This window comes from Nyctereutes procyonoides, unplaced genomic scaffold (assembly GCF_905146905.1).
Source record: "Nyctereutes procyonoides isolate TBG_1078 unplaced genomic scaffold, NYPRO_anot_genome, whole genome shotgun sequence".
Taxonomy (NCBI): domain Eukaryota; kingdom Metazoa; phylum Chordata; class Mammalia; order Carnivora; family Canidae; genus Nyctereutes; species Nyctereutes procyonoides.
In genome coordinates, this window is record NW_026575131.1 from 51,184,036 (window position 1) to 51,203,329 (window position 19,294).

General features: G+C 49.3%; 1 protein-coding gene across 1 annotated transcript in view; it reads left to right on the forward strand.

Annotated features, from left to right (window-relative positions):
- Nucleotides 1–7,049: 7,049 nt before the first annotated feature.
- The window catches only part of OLFM2 (olfactomedin 2), a 60,243-nt gene continuing 47,998 nt past the window's right edge, over nt 7,050–19,294 (forward strand). Inside the window, exon 1 of the mRNA XM_055344853.1 lies at nt 7,050–7,209. Within this exon, the coding sequence (XP_055200828.1) occupies nt 7,144–7,209 (66 nt within the window). The 5' untranslated portion in view covers nt 7,050–7,143. The remainder of the gene's footprint in view (nt 7,210–19,294) is intronic.

A 19,294-nucleotide genomic window follows, 5' to 3' on the forward strand; every position in this document is an offset into this window, starting at 1 on the left:
CCAGCCTAAAAATGTCAATAAAATAAAATAAAATAAAATAAAATAAAATAAAAATAAAATGTTGTACACAGGGATCCCTGGGTGGCGCAGCGGTTTGGCGCCTGCCTTTGACCCAGGGCGTGATCCTGGAGACCCGGGATCGAATCCCACGTCGGGCTCCCGGTGCATGGAGCCTGCTTCTCCCTCTGCCTGTGTCTATGCCTCTCTCTCTCTCTGTGTGACTATCATAAATAAAATAAAAAAAATTAAAAAAAATGTTGTACACACATTTGATGCCCCTGTACACATTTCTGCTATTGTTTGTCTTTCATTTTCCTGCTATCGGTAAATAAATTAAAAAAAAAATTGGGACACCTGGGTGGCTCAGCAGTTGGGTGCCTGCCTTCGGCTCGGGTTGTGATCCTGGGATCCGGGATCGGGTCCTGCGTCGGGCTCCCTGTGAGGAGCCTGCTTCTCCCTCTGCCTGTATCTCTGCCTCTCTCAGTCTGTGTCTCTCATGAATAAATAAATAAATCTTAAAAAATTTTTTTTTAAATTTAAAATTGTGATAAAACATACCTCACATAAAATTTATTAGTTAGCCGTTTTTTAAAAGATTTTTATTTTTTTATTTGAGAGAGAGCGCAAGTGGGTGAAGGGGCAGAGGAAGAAGGAGAGCAGGGAGCCCAATGTGGGGCTCGATCCCAGGACCCTGAGATCACAATCTGAGTTGAAAGCAGATGCTTAGCCAACTGAGCCACCCAGGCGCCACCTCACCCCCACCCCAGTTAGCCATTTTTAAGTGTTGGGTTTGGTGGCATTGAATTCGTTCACACTGTTGCACAACCACGACCACCATCCATCTCTAGGGGCTTTGTCATTTTCCCAAACTGAGAGTCCATACCCATTACACACGATTCCCGATTGCTCTCTTCCCTGGAGTGTGGCAACTTCTGTCCTCGGAGTATTTCTCCGTGTTTACTGCATCCAGGGGGGCTGTATCCATGGATGATGCACAGACTTTGGCACGTTTTAAAACTATCTCTAACTGGTACAATATTGAACATGTTCTTTTGTAACTTGCTTTGCTAGCTCAGCCAGAGACTTCTGCGTCTTCTCCATGCAGACACAAGTATTTCTAGTCGTGTCTTTTTAAGTGCTTACCTCAGCATAGTTATCTGTTGTACTCATGAACTTTTAGGTGTTTTCCATTTTGTTCCATTCACACATCCTGGCATGGGCCTTTGTGCACATGGATAAACGTCTCTGGGGTGTATGAATAAATATGAGTGGAAATTCAGGGTTATGGGGAAGACACATCTTCAGCTGTCCTGGGTACAGTCTTCACGCTAGTTGGCCAAACTACACCATATCCCTTTCCACTCACCACTCTTCCAAGCCTCCAGGACTCCCTGTCAGGCCCCAAGTATTTCTGTCTGGCAGCTCTGGCCTCACTTGTCACCAGCCCTCAACAGAAGAGCTAGCTAGCCTCCTGTACTCTGCAGCCTCAGGGCCTTTGCATCTGCTCTTCTCTCTGCCAGCTGAGCCCTGCCAACTCTTACTCAGCTTTTTGGCTCCGACCTGCCCTACCCCCAGGCTAGATCAGGGCTCTCCAAACATGCTCCGAGAACTCTGCCCATCTGTGCATGCACTGAACTCTCAATTACTTGAGGGCAAAGGCTTTCTTGTTCATAGTCACAGATCCAGGGCAGGCTGAGCCTGGAGCGATTGCCTTGTCTCTACTTGTGGATGAATGGAGGAGTCTTGCATCTACTTTCAGGCAGGAGCCAGTGCTGCACAGAGACCTGAACTCCAATCCCAGCTCCACCACTTCCTAGCTGTGTGACCTCAGGCGAGTGGCTTAACCTCTCTGAGCCCTTCACTTTCCTCTCCTATGAAACCCCTCCCGGGGCTGCTGCAGGGGTTGAAGTGAGCCCCAGCCAGGTCTGGCTCAGGGTAGACCCTGCTTGGTAGGAGCTGCTGTGATTCTGAGCCAAGTTCCGGGCCTGTAACCTCGATTAGGGCCTTACTCCTTCCTGGCTTGGCAGGGCTGGAAGCGATGCTGGGTCTCCTTGTCCCGCCAACTCATCCCTCAATTCCCAGGCCGGTAATGGGAACCACATGTGCTGGATGCAGGCCCACCCGCCCTCCTCCCCCCGCCCCCCGCCCCCTCTTCCCCCCAGAGAGGCCTCCTTAGTCATCCTGTCCACCTCCCCCTTCCCACAACCTCATTCCCACGCTGCCCAGGCCTGGGCTTTGCGTGTCAGAGGGTGTCTGTGTCGTGCTGTGGGTCCCTGTGGGTCTCTGTGTGTGTGAGAACTGTGTGCCTGTACTGTGCAACTGTGTGTGTGACTGGGTCTGAACTGTAGGTCTCTGAGGGTTTCTTGTACAAACCCTGAGCCCCTTTTCGTGTCCATGTGTGCTTGTGTATGAACTGCTTGCCTCTTTTGGGTGACTGTCTTGTAGGTTTGTGATGCGTTCCTATAGGAACTATGTGCAGGTTTACAAATGTCCGCGTGGAACTGTGTGTTTGCGTTATGTTCATCTTTATGCCACTAAATTGTGGATTTATGGCAGTGCTGACATTGAACAATATGCCCATACTGGGGATCTGTGTGTGTGAACTGTGTGCCTGAATTGCGGGGTTTGTGTATTTTTTTGTGTTCGGAGTCTCTGCGTGTGTGAGGTCAAATGTATTCACGCGTGCCAGTTCTTGGATGATTATGGCTGGTTCACCTCTTACATCTTTCAACCATCTGTGTTTCTGTGAGCCCTTGAGCCTGGGTTGTGTGTATCTGGCTACATGTTGCATGTGGTTTTGTGTGCTGGTTCTGAGTAACACCATTCTGTCTGGGCCCGATGTTGTGCCAGAACCTGGTATGGTGTATGTGCCAGAACCTGGTATGACTGCGTGCCCATGTTGTGTGTGGGTGTGTGTCATTTTGCTCAAGGCCAGACAAATTCCTGTCCCCACAGCTGGGTCATTCAATGTGTATATATGTGTGTGCATGTGTGTGTGTGTGAAGCCTGGAAGGGAGGGAGTCCCAGTGGTGGCAGCAGTTCCACAGTGAGAAATGGCCAAGAGAAGGAAAGAATGCAGCTCAACAATGGAGATGGTCTGTGGGGAGGCCCCAGGACTGAGAGCTGAGCTCAGAAACCTCATCTGGGACATGGAAGGAGGGCTGAGCTCCACTCTGTGTGAGCACTCGGAGGTGCAGGATTGGGAGTCCGGGACCTGGAGGGCACTGGCATGATCCCCAAGAAGATGCATGGGCTTGAGAAGAGTAGAGGTGATGCTCGGCTCACCTGGGTGGGGCCAGGCCTTCTCGATGTGAACACCACAGGGTCTGGCCCAGGTACTCCTCTGCAACCACAGCATAAAGAACCTCATGTCTGGAGTCAGACATGAACCAAATTGTGCTCGTAGCTCTACTGTACATCCTGTCTGTGGCCTTTGTCCAGTGTTGTAAGCTCTCTGGACCTCAATTTCTCCATCGGAAAAATGGGACAAAAGCAGATGATGTCAGCGGCTTGGCCCATATCCCCTTGGCCCTGAGATGTTCCCATTCACACTTCTTCCAGCCTCAGGATTGTCTCAGTTCACCAACTGGCCAGGCCAGAAATGCCAAAGAGTGGGCATCCCTGGGAATGGCCCTCCCCCAGTGACATGCAGGACCTGGAGAACAAACATCCACCTCCCTCGGCCTCAGGTGGGCTAACTGTGAGGAGCAGGTTCTATCCTTTCTCCCAAGGGTCCCCAGCGGGACTGACTCTCAGTTGCCAATGTGGACTTGACGGGAAAGGGAAGATGCACAACGAATAGCCCAGTGTAACGCTTTGGAGATGAGAAACAGAGAAAGAGAATCCTGATGATATAACAGGACCCCTGGATCCAGCCATTCCTGAATTCAATTACCTTTGGATTTTTTTTTCCAGTTATGTGAGCTGATATTCTTTTGTTGTTGTTGTTGTTGTTGTTAAGACAGTTCTAATTGCCTTTCTGCCACTTGCTACCAAAAGACTTCTGAATGATATATAGAAGGATCTGCAAGAGCAAAGGCATGTGTAGACATGCGTGGCATAGATTCATTCACTCATTAAACTCCTTTTGGTCATCTCTGTGTTGGGCTCTATGCAGAATACGGGAAAACAAAGGCCTGGATGTTTCTTCCTCTGGCTAGATCCAGGAAGGGATCACAGGGGCCTAAAGCCAATGGCTGCCCAAGCACCAATTAGGAAAAGCCAATGGTGAGCTGGTGAGAGTTGGCAGGGACCCAGTGCTCCTCTGCCCTGCCTCCATACATTGTGGAGAGCAGGCTTTGCCCAGTGCTAGCCCCTGAGTCACCTGGTCCATCAGATTTGTTGCATGAGGTCCTTGGGAGGCTGATCTCTCTTCAGTTCTGATCACTACAGTAACCACGGAGGAAGGGAGACACCGTGCTCACCATAGCATTGATGATGGTGCTGACCTAGAAGCTGACAACAGTACAACCGAGACACTGAGTATGACCCTGATCACAGTGTGACCTAATCATAATTTTGACCATAGCACGGCCAGGTTACTGTCCAAACCAAGGTCAGAACAATGACCACAGATGACAGGACAGTGATCATGAATCTGAGCACATTAGAGCCAGGAAACTGACCATCACGCTGACCATAATACATCCAGGAATGGCCCACGGAGACCACAATACTGACCACTCTGCTGACCCCAGTAGAACCAGGGTGCTGAGGGCAGCACGGAGCCCACTTCAGTAGGATACTGACCACAGTGTGATCAGGACACAGACTGCTACTGACCACAGCTGTGGTTGTGACCACAGCATAGAACGTATTGGCCAGGGTCCAGTCAGAAAAACAAAGCTCACACCAGGTAGTTCAATCGCAAAATTTCAGACGAGGATTTAGCCACAGAGCTAAATCCACAGAGATGTTAGTTAAGCTTTAAGAGTAAAAGGAGGGATCCCTGGGTGGCGCAGCGGTTTGGCGCCTGCCTTTGGCCCAGGGCGCGATCCTGGAGACCACGGATCGAATCCCACATCGGGCTCCCGGTGCATGGAGCCTGCTTCTCCCTCTGCCTGTGTCTCTGCCTCTCTCTCTCTCTCTCTCTCTCTCTCTGTCTATCATGAATAAATAAAATTTAAAAAAAAAAAGAAAAAAAGAAGAGTAAAAGGAGATGAATGGACTCTACAGTGAGTAGCAAGCCACCATCTTTCCAAGAGCTGATGTAGCTGAAGGGCGGAAGCAGTTACCAGAGTCCAGAACCTGCCACCACCACCTGGTAGGAGCTGAACCACAGCGGGGACTCCCATCCCAGTGGGGCTGAGACCACAGAGACAGAACACAGAGATACCCAAAGTGGAGAGAGAGGGAGAAATACTCTGGCTTCTTCCCATTCTCTACTCCCCGCTCCCCACCCCAACCTCTCCTCAGGCCTCCTATTGGTTGAGCCTCGCTAGATGCAAGGGAGCCTGGGAAATGTAGTTTACAGGGGCCCCACCCCTGAAACAGAGCAGAGCTGAGGAAGGATGGGGAGTGTACCTAGCAGCGCACGACCAGTGTCGACCACATAACACAGGCCATGCTTGACCATCATAATGACCATCTCAGAGCACAGAGGATATTGTTCAGGGTCCTGAAATACAGCTCTCATAAAGGCATGACTCTGTGATAAATGGGCCTGGTGAGAGTTGGCAGGGACCCCCTGCCCTCAGAGTTGACCACAGCCCACACTCGAGCAAAAGCTTCTGGTTCACACCAACCAACATCCCTTTCCTAGTCTACACCTACCACAGGCTTGGTCTGAGGAGTCAGCAAAGGACCACATCCCATCTACCTGGGAAGAGGAGGTAGAGGGATGGATGAGATGCCCTCGCTGGCTCAGATTCGGTGTGTCCCACACCCCATGGCCAGTCTGCCCAACTCCATGCTTCACTGTGGTACTGCTCTCTGGGGATTGAGCACTGGCTGGGTGCTCTATTTGCTCAAGAGCCACAGATGTCTTCAGACACCACCATGAGGAAACAGGTCTCCCAAGAGAAGGAAAGCTCTTTGCCCAAGGTTGCATGGCCAAGAAATGACAGATCCAGGGTCAAACCCAGTTCTACTGGAAAATAAGCTCTTTTCTTGCTTTGACAAAACCTTCCATAACCTGTTACCTGCGTGGCATGCAGCAGGGTCAGAAAAATGCCAGGCCAACCCCCTATGCCCCCCAAGGATGGCTGATTCCTCTGTAACCTGATTTGCTTGCTCCCCCCACCCAAAAAGCCATTGAGGGGCTAAGGGCGGGAAGAGGACTGCAGAGACAGGGAGAAGCAGAGGAAGGCTGGAGACAGGGCAAGGACTTCTTAGGCAGAGGGCTTCTCGGTGGAGGCAGCGCTGTTAAGATTTTGATCTGGTCCCTCATCTTGGGCCTTTGAAACGGGAGTGGGAAACTCTCAGGTGTGGCGGGGAAGGGGAGATTGAGGAAGAAGGGCCTGGGGAATGGGGTGGGAGGGGAGAGCCAAAGCGAGACATCCCGTTTGGGAGCCAGGCCCACGCAACTGGTCGCTGGTCCATCCGCCTCCCGCCCCCATTTATGTCCCTCTTTGTTCCAACTCTGTCCCACCCCCGTGTCCCGGCGGGGACCCCCCCTTTCCTCGACGTCCCATTTCACAAGCTCTGCCTCAGTTTCTCTGTCGATTCTTGAGTTCCTTAAGGAGGGGGCCTCTCGATCTCTCTCCCTCGTTACCAGGCCTTCCTCCTACCCCCCTGGCCCCTCGATCCCCATCCCACCCCCATCTGCAACGTGGGAAAGGTCCTGCGAGGGGGAAATTTACCACCACGTGACGAACCCCTCCCCCATCTCCGTGAGCCACCCCCACGGGGCCTGGTCCCCAGCCCCCCATCCCCGGGCCGGCTCCTCCCCCTTCCCCGCCCCCAGACCCACGCGGGGTGGGCGCCCGCAGACGAGCTGGGGGCGGGGCGGGGGGCGGAGCCCGCAACAAAGACTCGGAGCGCGCGAGGGGGGCGGGGGCGGGGCGGAATCCCGGCCGCCGGCGAGGCGGGGGAGGCGGCGGCGAGGGTCGCCCCGGCCGGGCGGGGTCGCGCAAGGTGGCGGTCCCCGCGCCCAGGCGCCGCTCGGGCGGGCGGGGGGCCGGGACGCCGGGCGGGGGGCGCGTCATGTGGCCGCTCACGGTCCCGCCGCTGCTGCTGCTGCTGCTGCTGTGCTCAGGCCTCGCCGGACAGGTAGGGGCCCGGCGGGCAGGTGCAGGCGCCAAGGGCTCCAGGAGGGGCGAGGGTCCTAGAGGGTCCCTACAGAAACGCGATTGGGGGCTCCGCAAGCCCCCCCGGGGCTGAGAGGGGCGGGGGTCGCAGCGGGGGAGGGGCTGGGATGGCCACCCCGGCTTTGGGGAAAGGAAGGGGGGCTTCACATCCAGCCTCGAGCTGAGATGGCTGGGGGGCACAGTCCAGCCCCAGCTTCAGGGTTCTCAACCTGTCGGTGACCCGGAGCCCACCCCTGCCATCTCCCCGAAGCTGAGTGGGGTTGTGGGGGCAACTTCACGGGGCCTTGGGCTGTTGCTTACCCTTCGCTCCCCCATTCTGGCAGGAGGTGCCCCCATTCTGCAGCCCCTCTCTCCTCACCTGCACCCCGGGTGTGGGGAAGGGGGCGGGACTCACGTGTGAGTGACTCGTGGGGACGTGTGTGAGGTGCTGGAGGGGTGCTGGGTAAATGTGTGTGTCTGTGTCACGGCTGGGTGTGACAGAGTTTGTGCGCTTGGCTGTGCCTGAGTTGGGATGTGATGGGAGAGGGTGTCTGTCTGTACGTGAGGGACAGAGTCCGTGTGTGACAGTGGGAGGCTGTGGCTGGAGGGTTGATGTGACAGTGCGAGGCTTGTGAGCCTGCCACCTGGAGTTGTGTGTCTGTGTGACTGGTGGTGTGACAGCGAGCGAGGATTGTGTTAATCCTGGCGGTATTTGGGCAACTGAAGCTGGGTGTAGAAGTCTGTGCATAAAGAGCTGTGTGTGTCCCCGCGATTCTGTCCATCTGCCCCGGTGCTGCACACAATGTGTGTGACCAGGTGTGTGGCTGTGGGAGAGTTTGGGGTGACCGTGTGCTATTCTGTGCCTTTGAGCAAATCACTCCAAGAGGGAGGGTTGAAGAGCAGGAGCTGTGTGTGCAAACGTGTACATCCATGCATCTGTGTGTGTGTGTGAGTGTGTGTGTGTGTGTGTGTTGGTGCCTTGTACTCTCCATTCATGCTTTCACAGAAACACGTCTTCCTTCTCCTAGTAGCCCCATCTCTTGGGCAGGCTTAGGGGGCCTTGCAAAATGGGAATGGGTGTCCCAGTTTTCTTCAGCTGTTGGGAAACCTCTTTTCTCCTCCATCTTGGACGTCAGCGCCTCCTCAAGTTCTCAGATCCGTAGGAGCTCGGAGAGAAAGCTGGAATCTAAAATAATAATTATAATACAGCTAACATTTATTAAGTGCTTATTATGTGCTGGGCGCCGCTTCAAGCACGTGGTATGAAAGAAGGCATTTAACCCTGCTGGCACCTACTGGTGGGCGTTCTTGTTACCTTCATTTTACAGACAGAGAAACTGAGGCACGGAAAAGTTAAGTGGCTTGTCAGGCTCAGATAGCTCAGGAGTGGCAGAGCTGGGATTGAACAAAAGGCAGTCTAGTTCCTAAACCCACACACGTGTACCTTCTTGTTAAATAATCCACTTCACAGGTGTGGATCGTGCCTGTGTAGAAACTAGAAGAGTTTTTTTTTTTTTTTTTTTTTTTTTAGGTAAAAGCTCAGAGGAAAAACAGTCCTGGCACCTTCTCTTGCCCGGTCCAGAGAAGAAAGGAATCAGACCCTTCTAGGCACCCCAGGGGGCGTTGGGAGCCCTGGAGGTCACTTCTAAATAGGACCTCCAAGCCGTAGGGAGAGGTTGTGGGGTCCCATCCCTCCGTTCTCGTTTCCCCATCTCAGGACCCACATTCTGGCTGGGATGGGAAGTGTGCTCAGTACCTGGCATCAGAGCGCACACAGTAGATGCTCCATTGATCTATCAGCCAGAGAGAAGAGAGACCAAAAGTGCCTTAAGGTAGAGAGAATGCTGGCAAAAAAATGGACCGGGAGTGAAGGTAAATTTGGTTTCCCTGGGAATCACCACCTCGGGATTCTCCTCCCCCCTTGCTGGAACCTGGGGAACTCTAGATTTTTTGACCTGTTGCCACGATTGGCCGGTGGTGCAGAAGGCAGTGGAAGGTGCTGTTGGGGGTTGAGTTTAGAGACCCCTGGATGGAGAGGGAGCCGTGTGCGGGCGGCGCCAAGAGGGACTGCTTGGGGGCGGGGCTAAGCTGGGTTCGGAAGGCGGGGCTAAACGCTGGATGGGGCGGGGCTAAACTGGGGTAAATCAGTTGGGGCAGGTGGGGGCCTGCAACTGGCTGCAGTGCCTCCAGGGGGCCACCCTGGGTACTGCAGCGTCACAAACTGGTCTCTGCCCCTAGCGGCCCACCCAGCCTGGCGCCCCAGAGGAGGAAAGGCTCTGAAGAATGAATGCGTGTCCCCTCTCTACCCCCCCATCTCTTCCCAGAGCCCCCTTCTCAGACCCTGATGGGCCCTGGGCTCCACCAGGGGTCCCTGCTAGAAATCCTCCATTTGTCCTTTCCATCAATAGATGCGATTAAGCATTGGGATGATAGCCATGAACCAAGTTGTCAAATCCCTGCCCTCCTGGAACTGATCGTCTGACGGGAGAAACAGGCAGGAACTGAATAAATATATAATACAGTGTCAACAACGGAATGAATATATAATACAATGCAAGTGGTGTGAAGAATAAAAACACAGGATAAAGGGGATTAAAGAGTGATTGTGGTGGTGTGGGTGGCTATTTTAACAGGTGCGGTAAGAGACTTTGTCTCAAAGGAGGTGGTATTTGAGATGACCCCTGAAGGAGGTCAGAGAGGATGCCTTCTGAATATCCAGGGGAAGGGCATTCAAGGCAGAGGGAATAACAAGTGCAAAGGCCCCGAGGTGAGAAGATCTTGGTATATTTGAGGAGCAGCAAGGAGGCTGGTGTGTCTGGAGAGGAGTGAGGGGAGGGGAGGTTGGGGGGGAAATGAGGCCAGGTAAGCCAGGAGGGGCCAGACCAAGTGGGAACTTGTGGGCTATAGACAGGAGTTTGGATTTGACCCTGAGAACAGGAAGTGGCACTGGTCAGAGGAGTCATCCATCCATCCATCTACCTAAGGTCTGTGTCAGATGTTCTGGGTCTGGCCTGTGTGTGCCTTGGAGACCACCAGGTAGCTTTCCCTGTGGGAAATATGCCCACTTCCTGACTACTGAGAAGCCCTCCCTAAGATCTAGCTATAGATCTGGCTTAGCCACTCTCTGGATTGGAAGTCATCTCTTCCCTGGGGTCCCCTCAGGATGCGAGAGGAGGAGGAGTTCAGTTTGTACTGCATACCTCAGGGCCTTTGCACTTGCCATTCCCTCTTCCTGGCACACTGTTCCCTTCCTCTCCTTTTATTTAAATGACACCTCCTCCAAGAGACCCACCTTGACCAACCATCTAAAATAACCTCCCCACAGCCACTCTCTGAGTTCTTATTCTATTATTTTTCTTCATAGCCTGTCAGTACCTCTCCACAATTTGTTTATTCATTCATTGTCTGTCTCCCCCTAGAGTGGTAACTCATCGGGATCTAATGGGCTTTGTTGTATCTCTGGTGCCTACCAGATAGGCACACACAGAGCCTGGCACACAGTAGGTTCTTAACAAACATCTGTTAAAATAAAAACTTGACGGATCCCTGGGTGGCGCAGTGGTTTAGCACCTGCCTTTGGCCCAGGGCGCAATCCTGGAGACCCGGGATCGAATCCCACGTTGGGCTCCCGGTGCATGGAGCCTGCTTCTCCCTCTGCCTGTGTCTCTGCCTCTCTCTCTCTCTCTCTCTCTCTCTCTCTCTCTCTCTCGCTGTGTGCCTATCATTTAAAAAAAAAAAAACTTGAGGGGCACGTGGGTGGCTCAGTCAGTTAAGCTTCTGCCTTTGGCTCAGGTCATGATCCTGGGGTCCTGGGACAGAGCCCTGCATCTTGCTCCCTGCTCAGCGGGGAGTCTGCTTCTCCCTCTGCCCCTCACCCCATTCTCGCTCTCTCTCAAATAAAGACAATCTTAAAAATAAATAAATAAATAAATAAATAAATAAATAAATAAATAAATAAATAAATAAAAACTTGAATGAATGGCTGAATCTCCCTCCTCCTCCTACAGAGTCTCTTTGTTTATCAAACACTGAGACTCTTGTACTAAAGGGGGAGGGCGGTGAGGGACCAACTGTCCCCTTGGGCCATCCCCTACCCATTTCAAATCAACCACTGCTCTTGGATCAGAAGCATCAAGAAAACCCATCGTCTTCTTTTTTTTTTCTTTTATGATTTAAATTATTTATTCATGAGGGATAGAGGAGGGTGGGCAGAGACACAGGCAGAGGGAGAAGCAGGCACAACCTGAGCCAAAGGCAGACATTCAACCTCTGAGCCACCCAGGCTTCCCAATCCATCTTCTTCATCTGTGCCTCAAATTCCACCATTACAGGGCACCACAATTTGGGGTTAACACCCTGTTCTCCTGGGTTCCTTTAGAAAATGTTAATGTCCCAGGTGGAGGGAAGTAAAAGGAAGTCTTGAGGACTCTCTGGATAAGTGAATTGGACATTTTCTTCCTAGGGAAGGGGGGTTGGGGGGGTGGAATGTCAAGCCCCGGCTCCAGATGAAAGAGCTGGGGTGACACCTAGTGGTAAAATGAGGTTTGTGCAGAGATTGTGTGTGTCCCTGTGGCTCCGGTGAAGGTGCGGTCGCCAAAGGCGTGTCTGTGCCAGGGTAGGGCAACTGAGTCACTAGCCACAGGTGCAAAATTGAAGGGGATGCCAAAGAAAAAAGTCAGAAATCAAAATAAGTAATATTTTTAAAAAATCAAAATGAATGCAAAAATATCTGTGCTACGGGGGTGCCTGGGTGGTGCAGTCGGTTAAGCAGCTAAGCGTCTGCCTTTGGCTCAGGTCATGATGTTGGGGTCCTGGGAGGGAGCCCTGCATCAGACTCTGTGCTCAGTGGGAGTCTGCATCTCCCTCTCCCTCTGTCCGTCTCCTCCCCATCCCTACTTGTCCTCTCTGCTCTCTCTCTTAAATAAGTAAATAAAATCTTTAAAAAGTCTGTGATACAAAATATCAAAATTTTGATATTTTAAACAAACACAGGAACTCACCCTGCACTTGAATGACTCACATCACTTGCCTCACTACCCCTGGGCCTACAGGAGTTCATCTGTGGCATCGATGGGTGTGTGTGTGTGTGTATGTTTTAGAACCACAGACTTGGCATTGACCACGCTGGGCACAGGGACACGTTTGTGCCATAATCATGTTTGTGGGTATGTGTACACGGTGACTCTTGTCATATGGGTTGACCATGTGCCTGTGGATGGGTTTCTCATGAGCCTGGCATCTGGGATGGGCAATGACTTTTGTCCCCAGAGTTCAGCGTCAGTGCCCAGGAGGCAGTAAGTTGCTGTTTTCACTTATTCTTGCACTCGTGTGTTCATTTGGAAAGCTCTCATTGGGAGTCTTCTGTATTTTGAGCCTCACGCCAGACAGCAATGTCTGGGTGACGACGTGAGCTCTTCAGGGGTGGGATGGAAGATTTAACTTCTCGGAAGCTGAGTCTGGCTGTGCAGGAAGAAGGGAGTTGTGACAGAGCGAGAGAGTTGTTCCCACTTTTTGAGACCTCTTGTCTGAGAACACCGATGTCTTCCTGCCCAGCGGAGGGCTGGTGCATCTCACAGCTTCATCTATCCAGAGCTCAGCCACGCACCAAGGAGAAATCAGGAAGAGCTGAGAGGAGTCAGAGTAGAGTCTGTGAAGTCTACGTGCAGAAGCTTATTTGCCTTGCTTCTGGGAGCCCCTGGAGGCTCCCTCGGTGCCTTACTTTACACATAGTTCTAGCCACATGGGCAGCTAGCATCTCAGCCCTGTTTAGCAGATGAGTCAATAGGAAGTCACAGCGTGAAAAGAAAGAAACCAAAGGCAAAGTCAGTTGAAGCCACTGAATGAAATGGCAAATAGCTCCTCACCTTTGAGGCTCATGATAGGCACATGATAAACCAGATTCTTTCTTTTCCTAACGTCTCAAGTCATTTCTACATGAAAGACACCAAGCAAGCCACTGGGCACATGGAAGCGTGTGGCGCAGCCCACCATGGAGTAGTTCTCAGGACTAAGTGAGGGTGTGTGGGTCTGTGTGTGTTTAAATGAAGGTTTTTTTTTTTTTTAATGTGGCAAAATACACATAACAAAATTCACCATCTTAGCTATTTTTATTTTTTTTATAAATTTTATAAATAAGATTTTATTTATTTATTCATGAGAGACACAGAGAGAAAGGCAGAGACACAGGCAGAGGGAGAAGCAGGCTCCATGCAGGGAACCGGGTGCGGGACTCGATCCCAGGACCCCAGGATCGAGCCCTGAGCCGAAGGCAGACGTTCAACCACTGAGCCACCCGGGCACCCCCCATCTTAGCCATTTTTAAATGTACGATTCTCTAGTGTTAACTCCATTCACATTGTTCTGCAACCAAATCCATCCCCAAAACTCTGTTCATCTTGCAAAACTGATCTTCTATCTATTAAACAACCCCTCATTCCCTTCTTCTCCAGCCCCCGCGAACCCCTTCTGCTTTCTGTGTCTTTGATTTTGACTACTCTAGGTACCTCCTATAAGTGGAATCATGCAGTATTTGTCTTTTTGTGGCTCTTATTTCCCTCCACATTGTGCCCTCAACGCTCATCCCACGTTGTGGCAGGTGTTAGCATTTGCTTCCTCTTGAAGGCTGGATAGGATTCCATTGCATGGATGCACCACATTTTGTTTCTCCATCCTTCAGTAGACATTTGGGTTGCTTCCACCTTTTGGCTATTGTGAATGGTGCCGCTGTGAACAGGAGGTGTGGATATCTCTTTGGGACCTCACTTCTGACTCTTTCGGGTGTACACCCATAAGTGGGATTGCCGCCATACTACACCACTTTACATTCCCACCAACAGTGGGGCTCCAGTTTCTCTACATCCTCGCCAACGTTGATGTTACTACTTGACTTTTTGGCTTTAGCTCATCCCAGTGCATGTGATGTGATCTCTCACTATGGTTTTGATTTGCATTTCCTGAAGAGTTAGTGATGTTGGGCTTCTTTTCACGTGTTTATTGTTGTTCCTATATCTTCTTCGGAGACTTGTCGAGTGTTTTGTCCAGGTTTTTAGTCTGGTTGTTTGTTTTTCTGTTTAGTAAAAGATAAGAGAGTGAGGGGGGGGGCAGAGGGAGGAGAGAGAAGCTTACACAGGCTCTGTGCTGGGCACGGATGCAGGGCTTGATCCCACCACGCTGAGATCATGACCTGAGCTGAAATCAAGAGTTGGACACCTAATCCACTGAGCCACCCAAGAGCCCCTAAGTAAAAGTTTTTAAAGCCAGGAATGAGATCTGGTTGCATCTGGGTGAGGGCCAGAGCCTCTGGCTATAACATGGAAGACCCTGGAATCAGAGATTAAAGGGATAAAGCCAGAATCACGTTAGGAACTGACAAGGCATGAGGCAAATTGGTGGCAGCCAGAGGCCTAGCAGGACTAACATTTGGGGAATCGAAGGAGTGTACCTCTCATTGTCTGGGGTCTGAAGTCCTTGACCAAGACAACCATCTCCTTCCCAGTCTCCTCCTGGAATTCTGAACCAGACAGGAAAGTGGAGATGACAGGAGGGGCGTGGGGCCCCGAGACTTTTGGGGAGACAAAAGCGAGACGTGTTTCAACACCATTCCCAAACACTTGCTATCACCAAGCAAAATGCTGAAAGCAGGTGTAGGCTAGAAGATTAACGCCGTTTGTGTTCTGAGGCGTGCAAAGCTGCGTATGTGCGAACACAAATTCATGCCTTTCTTACGTGTGGATGAAAGAGGCCACGTGGCAAAGAACACTTAGTTTTGCTTGGCTTGTGTTTTGTTTTTGTTTTCTTTTTTGGTTTGTGGTTCTTAGCTTTTCTACCAGAAAGTCCTATCATTTTTACTTGCTGCACATCAAACAGGGATGGAACTTATACCTGAATTCATATATTTGAGTAAATTTTCTTCTTGACATAAAGCCTATCTAGAGAAAAGTGTGCAGATCATAAAGGGGCAGCTTGATAAATTGTCTCGAAGTGACATGGTGTTACCAGCACCAGGTAAAAAAAAAAACAAAAAAACTTTTCAAAAATCCAGAAGCCCCCCTCATACGCCTTCTAGTTTACACCTGCTCCCCAAGAGTTACTGCTAAGCTAATGCTCCCGAGTTCGGCCAGCTTTGTAATTTTTTTTTTCCAGTTTTGTCATTTAATGAAGTCATGAGGTATGTTGTTTTTGCAGCCCAGCTTGTTTTGCTTAACATTGTGTTTGTAAGATGCCACCATAATACTGCTTGGTGTTCGTTGCCTGTTTTCGTCATTTTATGGCATTCCATTATGTGGTTATACCATGATATATTTGTTCTACAGTTTCTGGGCATTTGGGTTGGTGAAGTTTGTGGCTGGCACAAACAGCGCTGATAGAAATATTCTGACACTGTCTTCAGCGAATGCTTGTTGGCATTTCTTTTGGGGACTGGTAAATACTGATTCATTGCATTGGATCATCACAGGTTTAGATTTCTCCAAGCCAAACTGGTCACAGTTTTATCGACCAAACAACATGCCACCTAGTTTTATGTATGTTTCTGCTTAAAATCACCTTATTCAATATACATTGTTGATTGATTAGCATCAAACTCATGGCCAAAAGCATTATAACTCACTCCTGAACGAAGCCTATTGACAAGATGTATTTTCTCCAAAGACATGTCACAGCCTGCTTGCACTTAGAAACACTTACACAGCACTTAGCACTGTGCTTGGGGGCCACTTAAAATAGTGAAATCACTAAAAAAAGCACACGAAAATGTGAAAACCTTGGCACTAAAAAGCCAGTGAAAAAGATGGTTGTGTACAATTCTCCTCCTAGGTATGTATATGCAGTTGAGTCTCATTATTTGCAGGTTCCATGTTGGCAAACTCGCCTACTCACTACAATTTATTTGTAACCCCAAAATCAATACTCATGGGGCCTTTGTGGTCATTTGTGGACGTACACGCAGTGGCAAAAAGTGGAGTCACCAACATGCTGAAACAAGAAGGCAGAGTATGGTCATGTTGGATTTCAGTTGGGAGTCTGTGCGTTGGTGACCCCATTTTTTTTCTGCCACTGCGTGCACGTCCACAAACAACCACAAAGGCCCCATGAGTATTGATTTTGGGGTTACAAATAAATTGTAGTGAGTAGGCGAGTTTGCCAATGTGGAACCCGCAGATAATGAGACTCAACTATATATACCTCGGAGAATTGCTGAGTTGTAGCAGAGGAATAAATTGAGCTTCAGGAGATACTCCCAGTCTTCCAAAGTTCCAGACTCTTCAATTTTTCCATGTACTCTTCCACCTGTAGTGTATGAGCATTCCAGCTGCTGCACATCATCACCAGCACTTGGTGTTGTCTTTCCTTTTCCCTTTAGATAGTGTGGTGGGTGTGTAGTGGTAGCATGTTTTGGATTTAATTTACCTTTCCTGATGATTGATATGAAATACTTTTTCACTTGTTTATCGATCACTCAGTGTTCCCTTTTGCGAAATGCACTATTATGCTGCCTGCCTTTTTCTTACTGATTTGTAGGAATGTGTGTGTGCCTGCGTATCCAGATTTTATATCTGTATCTGTATCTACCTACACACATCTTATATAGATTAAATAAGATATGAGTCCTCTGTTGGACGTAAGGATTGCAAATATCTTCTCCCATTCTGTGGCTTGTCTTTTCATTCTCTTAATGGAGTCTTTGATCAATAGAATGTCTTAATTTTAATGTAGCTCAAATAATATTTTTCCCCTTTAAGGTTAGTGCTTGTTAGTGTCCTGTTTTAGAAATCTTTGCCTACCCTCAGAGTAATGAAGATGTTCTTTTTTTTTTTTTTGAAGATGTTCTTCTATATTTTCTTTTAAAAGATTCATTGTTTACTTTTCACAATTAGATGTACAGTCCATCTGGAATTGATTTTTGCATAGGATATGAGGTAGGGATCAACATTTATTCTTTCCCCTGTGAATATAGGCCCACTTGACCCAGCACCATGTAGACTCTGGAGCCTGACTGTCCAGGACAGTATCCTGAGGGCCTTTGGAAAATTTAGCATCTCTGTGCCTCTGTTTCCTCATTTTAAAGATAGGAATTATAATCCTATCTACTGCTACTCAGTGATAGTCCGAGGGTTTAAGTGAGTTATTACATGTACATTGCTGCAAATGATACCTAGCGTGTATAAGTATTCAGTAAACCTTAACAACCATGGTTATTATTTCTGACAGTTGTCAGCTTTTTCCCTCTGGAGAATTTTCAGGCCAGGGAAAAAAAACATTTCTTTTCGTGGCTCCTGATTCTGGAGCATTCAGGTTGCTCTAACAGAATACCATTGACTGAGTGGCTCATAAACAACAGATATTGTATTTCTCACAGTTCTGGAGGCTGAAAAGCCTATGATCAAAGTGCTGGCAGGTTGGGTGTTTTCTCCCTGTGTTCTTATAGGGTGGAAGGGAGACGGAGCTCTCTGAGGTCTCTTTATAAGGATACTAATCCATTCCTGAGGGTGGAGCCACCCTCATGACCTAATCACCTCCCACAGACCTCATCTCCAAATACCATCATGCTGGGGATTAGGTTTCAACATAGGAGTTTGAGGGGGGCACACAAATATTCAGCCTAAGACACTCCCCAACACCATGCTTAGAGCGATGGTGGTGATGGAGAAGAAGGGATACTTTCTTGGGGCTCTTCGCTGGCTCAGTTGGAGGAGCGTGTGACTCTTGATCTCAGGGTCGTGAGTTTAAGCCCCACATTGGGTGTAGAGATTACTTACATAAATAAATATCAGGGCTCCTGGGTGGGACACTCAGTTAAGTCTTGGTTTCAGCTCAGGTCATGATCTCAGGGTCGTGAAATCCATCCCTGAGTTGGACTCCATGCTCAGCAGAGAATCTGCTTAAGACATTCTCTCTCCCTCTGCCCCTCCCCCATTCGTTCTCTAAAATAAATAAATGAATAAATAAATAAATTTATTAATTATATATATATTATATATATATATTTAAAGAAGGGATACTTTCTGGAGGCATTTTTGCATCAAGATCAGCGAGCATTGGGATGCCTGGGTGGCTCAGTGGTTGAGCCTCTGCCTTCAGCTCAAGACATGTTCCTGGGGTCCGGGATCAAGTCCCACGTCGGGCTCCTTGCGGGGAGCTTGCTTCTGCCTATGTCTCTGCCTATCTCTCTCTCTGTGTCCCTCATGAATAAATAATAAATAAAAATCTTAAAGATCAGCAGGCATTGGTGCTAGTTTGGATGGAATGGGAGAAGGAAGAGTAAGGGAGGCACAATCTGTAGTTTCTAAGGGTATATCTGGGCCAAGACCAGGGGGAGGCAAACAAGGAAACTGGGGCACAACATTTAAGGGCTCATTCTCACATCAGTGCAATTGCAGGGCACCTCAAGGGAGGGGGCTTGAAGGCAAAATTTAAGAATGCCGTGCTTAACAGTTTTATTGAGGTATAATTTACACACCATAAAATCTATCTGTTTAAGTGTGCAATTTGGTGACTTTTTAGTAAATTTGCAGAGTTGGCCAAACATCACCTCAATCCAGTTTGAGGACATTTCCATCACCCCCAGAAGATCCTTTATGCCAATTTGCAGTCTAGACCCACAGCCACCCCCAGTTACAGGCAATCACTAATCTAATTTCTGTCTCTGTTGGTTTGCCTTTTCTGGACATTTTGTGTAGATGGAGTCATACAAAATGTGTGGGTTTTTTTAAGGTTTTATTTATTTGAGAGACAAAGAGTGTGTGCACGAGCTGGGAGAAGGGCAAAGGGAGAAAAGAAGCTGACTCCCAGCTGAGGATGGAGCCCCACATGGGGCTCCATCCCAGGACCCTGGGATCATAACCTGACCTGGAGGCAGATACTTAACCAACTGAGCCACCCAGGCACTCCAAAATGTGGCCTTTTGTATCTGGTTTCTTTCACTTAGCAAAATATTCTCAAAGGTTCATCCATGTTGTAGCCTGTATCTGTAGTTTGTTCCTTTTTATTGCTGAATAACATTCCCATGTATGGATGTACCACAATTTATCCATTCACTAGTTGATGGGCATTTGGATGGTTTCATTCAT